This window comes from Camellia sinensis, chromosome 14, assembly GCF_055761805.1.
Source record: "Camellia sinensis isolate YWXY chromosome 14, ASM5576180v1, whole genome shotgun sequence".
Classification (NCBI taxonomy): Eukaryota; Viridiplantae; Streptophyta; class Magnoliopsida; order Ericales; family Theaceae; genus Camellia; species Camellia sinensis.
In genome coordinates, this window is record NC_138974.1 from 69,954,361 (window position 1) to 69,964,427 (window position 10,067).

The window sequence follows — 10,067 nt, forward strand, 5'->3', positions numbered from 1 at the left end:
TGGCATGCTTCAAGTTTTCTCTTTTATACTGATTTCCCATCTTACCTTTCTAAAGGCTTGAATATGAAGCCATGAGAACTCATCTACAAAGGGGCAGCCAACCGACAATGTAGCCATCAAGGAAGTTAGATGCTTTTGAGAACCAACAGAAAGAATTCACTCCCGTCTCCTGACTTGTACATACACACACATGCACCAACACCGACATTCTATTAGAAACAACTATTGTATCTAAACCATCCGTAACCCTGACAAGAAAATAAGTTTAGCTTAACAAGTGACTCATTAATTTGCTGAGATTGTTTTATCAGTTGTAATCTTCAAATTCGTCACCACAGTTCCACAACCATGGACATATTGCAGTATGCTCCCAGACTCTATGCCTTGCTTGCCCTCAAATTTTTACAATGAATAATGATAATGGCATGCCACTAGCTTCAACCTAACTCCAGTATCAAATAAGCAACTTAAATACCAAGAAATAACTCCTATCTCGTAGATCTACAAATTGACTTCCTCACATGCTTGGTAAAATTTAGCCAAAACATTTGGGACTATTGCCATTGTATAAAATCCAGCCATTTTCAAACACTAGCCACATTGAAAGGAACACAATTCAGTCTCAAATTCAATGAGATAGAAACACAATTCAACCTCAAATTCAAAGAGATGCTCAATAAAACAACTAGAAAGGTCACAAGATCTACAGCAAATTAACTACTCATCCTTGGCTCCTAAGTGTCACCTGGCTTAAACCCATATCTTTGGTGGAAGTTCTGACCCTTTCCCTCACCCCAAGAGAACAGGTTTAGACAGGAAAGAAAGGATGAAATAATTAATCCAGCTGTTAGGATGGCTAAAAATACCGAATCTCATTCAACCTATGATTAGCTAACGAACAGAGAAGAAAAGCAAAGACAAGGATAACAATAGTCACAAATCCATGTTTCTGTAAACCATGCCAAACAGCAATCTGAATAGTTAACAGCTTCCTCTCATGGAAAATTGGAAAGATCGTGAAAAGGGTCATACATCCATTACAAAGTTGGAAAAATAAACCAAAAGGTGTAATCCAGCGCCAGATAATGATACACAGTAGCTTGTAAATGAGACACTCTTTCTTAGGTTCCACACAAAATGAAACATCAAATAAGCTCAAATAAAACACTGAACTTGTACTAGATGACGACAATATTATAATGTAAAAACTTGAACAACAAACCAGTATCATATCTTAATAACCAAGTTTAACTGTCCCACAACTATTAACATCTCTCTTCAGTAGAGCAGAGAGAGAATGAAAGACTCCATTACAACACCAGAGAATTAATTATTTATCACAGCGGCTTTTGATAACATCCAGGCCAATCTCAGTTGGATCCGTTGCCTGCAACTCTACCTGAATGCCATCTAGTTCCCTCTTGAATCTGTCCTTAGAGCTTGCATAAATCATTTTGCTCCTCACTCTTGATGTATCAGGAGACCTTTGTGGTAAGAAAAAGTCGAACAGCAATGATCATTAAATCAGGGCTCCAGAAAAAGGGCAAGGAGGAGAAAACTTGGGGAAAAAAAATAAAATAATAAAGATAGATAATATTACCATGCAATGAAGAAAATTCTGCTCTTTTGGCAATTCTCTTCTGTTACAAAGTCATAATCATAGACAGCATATCGACACTCATCAGCAGGAAGGCTTGCAGTGAAGTCCTCATAGCTATTTGCAGGCTCACCAACCTTTTCCACAACAACCTCCTTTTGCTCCTCCTCAATCTTGTATACTATGAAGCGGTAAGTTCTTTTTGCTTTCAACTCCAAAAACTTCAGCTTGCAATCGTCATGAACAGCCATCCCTGATGCTGCATTAGCCTGCATACAGAATGAAATAACAGCAAAATCAGCTTCCAATTCGTAAATAACATTGACCTCTCTTAAAGCTTTGTTTTAATAAATCAACATTTAATTCTTTTCATTTCATTTCTATTCTATTTTATTTATTTTTTGAAGAATACATATATTTACCCCAATGATGGTGTGAATTGTCGAGAAGCGAAACATCATACGACATTTTGAGGACCGTCATCAATTGACACAATGATAGTAGAAGAGGAAAAAAATTGCACAAAGATTTGAGATGTCAAAGGATTCCATTGTTGTTATCTTCCAAGACAGTTTGGACAATAAGAGGAGAGGAAAAATCTCAAAAGACGTGTGACTTCGGTTTTTAAAGGACGATAAAATGGTGGACTAGTGTCAAAGAAAGTAATCTTTTAACTTGGCTGTATAAGTCCCCAAATAAGTAGAAGTTTATAAGTCCACAAAGTCAAAGACTACCGTCCAACCTTTTATAGGCCAGAAAACCCAACTACAAATTTCATTCATCTCTAGTTCAACATCCAACCAAACCCAGGTATAAAAATACCTATATATCCTTATGTGGACATTCTTATTACATCTAGCCATCCAACTATTTTTTTTTTGATAAATCATCTAGCCATCCAACTATGTATCTAAAAATCTCATTATTCGAGTGGGTGTCTACAACATTGCACCACATAGGGTAATATTTTGCTCATAAAATTACAGACCATGGAAATGAAGGAAATTTCAATACCTACAAACAAAAACTACAAAGATTGGTTCACAAGGTCCTAAGAAAATCATGTTCAGGCAGGGTTTTTATTTTTTATTTTTATAAGTTGCATCTTGAATCAGACAGACAATCAATTAATCAAAAAAGACAGAGAAGAAAAACATAATCTTATTCTACTTTGTGGTCTCAAATTTAACAAGTGAGGGCCTGTCCCTAATTTTTTTCTTATCCACATTTAAAATTGAAAGAAAAGCTCAGACATTATAAGAATATGTTTCCTGGAGATATAAGCAAAGACCAACTTTCATAATAGATTTTTAATCCATAGTAAGTGCCTTTGAAGACCAGCAAACACTAAGACAACAATGACACAATTGGACCATGCAAAATTGAATTCAGATAGGAAAATAAAAATAAAAAACCAAACCTTCACAACAAGAAAAACAAGCAGCAACTAAAAATTATACACATAATAAAACCAACAATACATCTAAAACCAAATTACAGTCTCAGAATAGCAAATTACAAAGATAACAAACAATAATCCTCACTAAATCCGAATGAAATCAGCCTATGAAACCAAACAAATCAATATTAGACCATCATACGAATCGAAACCAACACGACATTCAGAGATCAACAGTCAAAATCAGATCTATGAGCTGAGAAATTGAAGCAAATCGTAGAAAATATTGACAAACCATGGAGATCACAGATCAACCAAGAAAACACACCAACTCAAACAGCATATACATAAAAATGAATGCATATATATGTATACAGAACGTATATAAACAGGAAAATGAGCCCTAGCAAAGCAAAATGGACTAGAAAATAGTTCAAAGAACTCACCATGGTGTGGAGGTGGAGAAGATCGGGGGCAATTGAACAGAGTTAGAGAGAGAAAATTTAGGAAAATGGTGATATGTATGTAGAGAGAGAGAGAGAGAGAGAGAGCGAGAGAGATGAGACTGTCGTAGACTTGTGTTTATAGATAATGGAGGACTCTCTCTTGTGTTTATAGATAATGGAGGACTCTCTCTCTCTCTCTCTCTCTCTCTCTGCTATTCAGGCCCCCCCTCTCTCTCTCTCTGGTATTCGGTGATGGTGGTTCTACATCACAGCAACAGGGACAGTAGGTCGGACCAATGGGAAGGAGGCACGTGGCGAAGGTTGAAATGTCGAATATGACCCTGGAAGAATGTGCTCCATGATTGCTTGTTCAATTTGGCTTCCTAAAACAACAATGATAGAGACCATTAATTTTAAAACTCTAAAAATATCACTAATAACATGACACTCAATGAAAAAAGAAAAAAATACAACACTAAGATCAAAACATCAAATTATTCGTGGTGGGATCTACTGCCACATCATTAATAGAAACACTAATTAGTACTCTCACTTATTTTCCTTCGTAAAATTCTATCCTAGACCCAGATAAAAAGTTTTAAAAAAAAAAAAATGAAAATAATCTGCAAATTCTTTGGTTATCTCCAACCTCTGAGCCAAATATCTTGGGACTACCGACGAGTACTTGTCCACAATAATCTGCAAATTGTTAAATAGTGTTTTGAAAAGGGGATTTTTATGTAAATTTTTTTAGTTGTAGATTATTATTGGATAAAATTTTTTTATGTTTGCAAAGTTAATTTATTTTTTTATGATTGAATGTAATATTTGTAAAAGAAAAAGTGAAATAATTATGAAATTGAATGTGATATTTTGTTTAGATTTATTTTTTTTATTTTACAAAAATTTTGTCTTTTAGTGAAAAAACTCAAAAAAAAATCCAAATTTTTTTTTCCTCAAACACCGCCCAATTTGTACTAATTTTGTAAATAAACTTTTCATTTTTGCTTTTAATAAGATAATGCTAATGATAATTTTATGAACATTTTAAAAATTAATATCAAAATAATTATTGTTACTTTTTACATATTCTAACATATTTTTATATTTTTTTTTGCAAGTATGAGACTAATGACCAATAATCATTAACTTTACCCTTGACTTTTTTTATTTTATTTTTAATGGAAATCAATTAATAACAATCTTGTTTTCACTTTTTTTTTTTTTTTTAATGGAATTTTAGTTTTATTATTTATTTATTTCCTTACCTTATAAAAATGCTATAAAAGCCGAGTTTTAAAAATCCCAAAATTATCTATCCAATAAAACCTTTATTTGGTCACAGTTTAATAGACTTATTAAATTAACAAATTGATGGCACATCAACTAGTGTTTAAAATTTAATATCTAATTTCGGTAACATTACTATCCTCAAATTCGGGTGACAAGCTGGCCACATTTGCAGCAAGCACTCATTCTCCATCCTTATCTAAAAGAATAATACTATATATATCAATTAGTATATTAATTAATATATCAATTAATAATGTGACATAATTTAAGATATTTTTAATATTTATAATTTATATAATGAATGAGATCAATAATAATATTATAACTAATGTTGATACACTAATTAATACATGTACCACCACCACCGCATCTAAAATACCAGTTTCAAACTACACATAAAAGCTTCCTCTTCCCAATTGGCCTAACCAATGCCAAATTTTAATTTCTAAAGTCCTTTTCAAATTGGCCTTGCATTGTTGTCATGCGTTGGAAACCTGAACCTCTACAGATGTGATAAACCTCCTACCAAATTCAGCGACATACCAGAGACCAAAAGGCCAAATAAGACAGAATTCTGTATTTCTAATCATCATATCATATTATAATCAGTGGATTGTTACGCCTTTTTACCTTATAAGTGCCTCCATCCCAACACAATTTTCTCACACATAAAAATACATATTTATCAACATTACAATATTTAAGCCCATTAGGTTATCTAGAGTTTCAGTCTGTACAAGAAAGCAAAAGATTGTCATAGAGCATCAAACCAGTAGTTACTAATCTGGCATAATAGAAAGGCATTGGAAACAACAACATCCACAGACCCCATAGTCCACAGACAGACACAATCAAAATCACCTAACAGCATTCCATCACTAGTAGCTGCCAACTTTTGATGAGCTCCTACCGGTTTTATGGCGATGTTTCTTGTCCGTGCTACTACTTCGTGATGATTTTCCCTTGTGCTTGTGCCGGTAACTCTTCTTGGATGGCATGGAGTGATGCTGGTTATGGCTTTTCACTGTATGAGATTGGGATGTAGCTGGTGGGTCATAGACATCAGGAGCCCAACTGACACTTAGCTTCCCAACATGCAGTCCTTGTTTCTCACGACTACCTTTCATAGCGGAAACAAGCTTCAAAGAAATTTGAGAGTAAATAGTCAAATACAAAGATGAACAGTGCATGTCAACAAAAGAGATGCAGAAAACCAAGGGCATCATGTAACTGCACATATTTGAATCCAGAAATCACTTCATGCTGTGTTTGGATCTTGGATTTATGGAGTAAAAAGAAAAGGAAAGCAAAAAGATATGGCAAAAATTAAGTACAAGAAGTTTTTATTTTTTCTCCTTCCGTGGTTGGGTTAGGAAATGAGAAAAACTATGAATAATAGTAAAAACAGAGAGACCCATTGTTGGTATCCTAATTAGTTACATCATCCTTAGTTGTACTTGCATGGGTGTGGTTATAAAACATAGCTGATATCCTAATTAGCTGTCAATCCTGGAATTATAATTTTATACACACTCTATATGAACCCCAATTTTACATGCTCACATGATGAAAATTTAATGAGAGATAGTAAAACCCCTTTGTTTTTACACACACCTAATGAAAGTTTGATTTGAGAAATTGAGATGGTAAAAGAAGCATTGATATATTTGCAGTAAAAAAAATTGATCAGTCCGTCAAAAATGTACACAAAACGGTTACATTATCAATTCATGGATGTAAAACCAGGAAGCCACATAAAGCCATCATTTTTCAGAAGCTTATTAGTTCTGATAATGCAGTTAAATTTGGTAAATACACTGTCCATTCTAATTATGCTAGTTTTTTGCATTTTCAGTCATCTGTGTTTAACATAAAATCCAAAAAGACTGGGAGGAGTAAAAGTTGGTAGATCAGGAGCTCTAGTATGGGCATTGAGGGATGATAAAAAAATGACAAATCGGAAAATGCCAACAACAATATTAAAGAAGAAAGTACTTGTCCACCATGCAGTGTGATGATGAGTCAGAAACTTACAGGAAAAGACGTAATGCTGGTGCTGGTTGGATTGTGAGATTGCAAAGAACTTTGTCCCTCCGATGTGGTATTTGATATCTTGGCTTTCCCACTCACAGGTTCATCATGGAATAGCATATTTCTGGAGCATGACAGCATCGCATGCTCTCCAATTTTTTTTGGAGATGTTACAATCAAAGAGTCATCCTGATTAATAATTAACTTCCCACACACTTTTTCCTTTTTATGACAACCAATCTCACACCCCTCCAAGGGTGGAGCAGAAGCAGATAGCAAAACTAGAGCATCTTCAAGAGCACTTCCAAGCTCTGCCACCATACCACCTATGGTGCTGCTACCTTGCTTACAGTTACTCCACAACTGTCCCCATTCATTAGGACTAATTAAATCTACCTTGACTGGGTCAACATACTGAACTGAGACATCCATTATTGAATCCTGGACTTCTAATCTAACCTTGCAAAGAGAACGAAAGGGGAAAAATTAATCAATTAAGGAGTCAATTATCCACCCAAAGCAAAGCAAAACCAGATATCCACAAGTCACAAAAAATGTTTTGAGTTGGGAGTCAGTGGACATGTACAAGTATTTAAACTTGAATTGTCATATAGCCGAACAAGAATTGATGTTTTTATGAAGAAATAGGTTAAACATATTCCCAACTGGATTAATCTGATATTCTTTTGTCATAAAAGTGCCAACCACTCCGTTTCTTCATGTTTTTGGTTATGATCCAAGTGTCTTGATAGCTTACTTCTAAATTAACATCCAAGGAGTATGAGACTGTAAATGTGGACCAAGATAAAGTAAGCCATGTTGGTTCCGTCAGGAATAGAAGTGTTGGCTTGGTGTGCTAATGGCTCTGTGGGTAACACAACTATTGGTTTGAGTAAGAATCAAATTCTATGGTCATGTCCCCCATCTTAATTCATTAAGGTAATGTTGATGCCAGGGCTCAGAGCAGTGGAAACTCAGTAGGCTTGGGTTGGTTGTTGTGGCACGCGATTACAATGGATCTATTGTTGGAATAGGATTGAAGTGCATTACCAGATGTAATAGCAGTCGTTGAAGCCTTAGCTGCGTGGGAAGGATTACAACTTGCTTTGGCTTGGAGGCTTTCAAATATCCATTTTGAGACTGACATTGACACTATAGCTAAGACCCTTCTTCATCAAAAAGCCGGCTTCACTGGGCATTGCTGCTGTCATTCCAGACTCTTTTGGTTTAGCTAATTGACTTTTTAAATTGTCGCTTCAATCATGTTAGTGAAGTATGTAATGGGGCAGCACATGCTTGTGCACGTAGAGCCCCGTTTTCTAAGAGTCTTAGGCTGTGTTTGGTTCAAAGATTTAGGGAGGGATTTGGAAAAGGAAAAGGAAAAGGAAAAGAAAAAGGACGGTGAAATGTGATTAAAATATACCTACATTTCACTTAGTTTCACGTACCTTTTTCCTTTCTCTTTCCAAATCTCTCTTCAAAACTTTCAACCAAACAGAGTCTTAAGAGTTGGAATTCCAACTTCTCAAGTTGTTGCTCTCTAATATTGTGATTTGGCCCACTGACCTTTCTAATAAATTTCTTGCCTTTGCCAAAAAATAAATCCCAGACGTAAATAGAAATAAGAATAAATGAATCAACATTCACAAGGTACCCCAAAAGACAGACACAACATGGATTTTGTGACACAGCAATCCTGAATAACTAGGAGGAACTAGGAGGATCTGCACAAAGTGAGTAAATAACAAATCTAAATTTATAAAAAGGCCAATCCCCAATCCTAGTCACCAATCCAATAATGCTTTTTTGGGTAATTAGAGCCACCGACACTACTTATACTGGTTTCTACTTTTTTGTTAAATTACTATGGGCTAAGATTTAAAGTTTTCATCATGAATTATCACAATGAAATAAATTACAGATAAAAGGAGATGACAATATAATAGATACAAATATTTAGAAACAAACAGGCGCAGAGAACAGAATAACATCACCGATAACATGAAACGAAGATCTCACAGGCAATATCAGATCATTGCCAAAATAATACATATAACACCTAAAACTACATTCTAAAATTCAAAAACAAATGCCCACTAACATATAGTAGTAAATTAATAGATAAAATTTACCTCAACGGTGACAGGATGAGCTAAGCACCCGAATCAACAGCGTCAAAATTCCCCAAAACAGCTTAATCAAAATCCAATCCTGGCTAGGTTACGAAATCGATACAAACAAACAACTCAAAAACTCAATCTTGCTTCTCCAGATCAATTCCTCCCGCAGTCTCGATTACAATTCAAAACACAAACAGATTGAACACGTACATACACGCGATCATATATATATATATATATATAAAAGCCCTAAATGTCGATCAATGTTATAAAAAAAACCGAATGTTAACTCAAAATACCGTGGCCAAACCACTTGCCGATCTGCTTGAGACGATGCGAACACGAACCGCCATTGAAGGAAGGTGTGAAAGGAGTCATCGTTGTGGACCTGTGGAGGAACGATGCGAAGACCGAGCACATTGGGCCGATGCTATTCGGCCAATCTTGAGCAATTCCAATGACCTAATCGATGCACATACTCTCTTGTTGTATCTTAGATCTGTAAACTTTGAGGATTGACAATTGAAGCTTGGAATTTATGTGGTAAACATCAGAGTAAGGATAGATCGATGAGATTGAGAGTTTTGTCTTTGAGTTTTTGGAGGGTAATAAAGTGGGCACGTTGACGGGAGGCGAAACGTCGATCTCCTAGATATTTTTTTTTAATATATATATATATATATATAAAATAAAAAAAAATCCAAACAGTATGAAAGAAAATATAATGACAAATTACACTAATGATCCTATAATTTGCAACTTATGTCATTTTAATTTCTAAATTTTTAATTTTGACATATTTGATTTTAAGTTTTAAATTTTCTTTTAAATAAAAGTAATTGAAGATACTATTATTTAATTTCAAAAGTAAAATCATCAATTGGATAAAATATAAACTAATTTAATAAAAATAAATGTCAAAAAAAATATTTTTTATTTTTTAAAAATTATTTCTATCCAGTAAAGATAAAATTATGTAAAATTGATAATTTTTTAGACATTTATTTATGTATTTATTTTATCAAATTAATTTTTATTTTTTGTTTGGATGATGATCATGTAATTGACGGCTTTTATTTTTATTAAATTAGTTTCTATTTTTTCAAAAGTCAAATATGGCAACAACTTTGATATCATTATTAAATTAATTCATTAAATCAAAAAATTCAAAATTAAAAATA

At 34.0% G+C, this 10,067-nt stretch overlaps 2 protein-coding genes across 4 annotated transcripts; both read right to left on the reverse strand.

The window, feature by feature from the left end:
* Nucleotides 1-1,012: 1,012 nt before the first annotated feature.
* On the reverse strand, nt 1,013-3,825 carry LOC114257429 (actin-depolymerizing factor 2-like). 2 transcript variants are annotated; one of them, XM_082904387.1, is made up of 3 exons: nt 3,443-3,825; nt 1,601-1,866; nt 1,013-1,484 (listed from the first exon to the last, which is right to left on the reverse strand). In XM_082904387.1, exons 1-3 carry the CDS (start codon nt 3,443-3,445, stop codon nt 1,331-1,333), a joined length of 423 nt encoding a protein of 140 aa, XP_082760513.1. In that variant the 5' UTR covers nt 3,446-3,825; the 3' UTR covers nt 1,013-1,330. The 2 variants fall into 2 exon arrangements, with proteins under 2 accessions (XP_082760513.1, XP_082760512.1); XM_082904386.1 differs by lacking the exon at nt 3,443-3,825 and having other exon boundaries at nt 1,601-1,872.
* Nucleotides 3,826-5,358: 1,533 nt separating this feature from the next.
* Nucleotides 5,359-9,540, reverse strand: LOC114257431 (uncharacterized). Of its 2 annotated transcripts, none has more exons than XM_028197188.2 (3): nt 8,899-9,540; nt 6,770-7,220; nt 5,359-5,874 (listed from the first exon to the last, which is right to left on the reverse strand). In XM_028197188.2, the coding sequence occupies exons 2-3, from the start codon at nt 7,196-7,198 to the stop codon at nt 5,614-5,616; spliced, it is 690 nt and encodes a 229-aa protein (XP_028052989.1). In that variant the 5' UTR covers nt 7,199-7,220; nt 8,899-9,540; the 3' UTR covers nt 5,359-5,613. The 2 variants fall into 2 exon arrangements, with proteins under 2 accessions (XP_028052989.1, XP_028052988.1); XM_028197187.2 differs by having other exon boundaries at nt 6,770-7,225.
* Nucleotides 9,541-10,067: the final 527 nt, after the last annotated feature.

Bases quoted from the DNA above. Each gene is read 5' to 3' on its own strand.
- LOC114257429 (XM_082904386.1), bottom strand. From the start codon at position 1,872: ATGCAGGCTAATGCAGCATCAGGGATGGCTGTTCATGACGATTGCAAG. The intron at 1,485-1,600 runs GTAATATTATCT...CTTACCACAAAG, and splicing joins AGAATTTTCTTCATTGCATG to GTCTCCTGATACATCAAGAG.
- LOC114257431 (XM_028197188.2), bottom strand. From the start codon at position 7,198: ATGGATGTCTCAGTTCAGTATGTTGACCCAGTCAAGGTAGATTTAATT. The intron at 5,875-6,769 runs GTAAGTTTCTGA...ATTTCTTTGAAG, and splicing joins CCAGCATTACGTCTTTTCCT to CTTGTTTCCGCTATGAAAGG.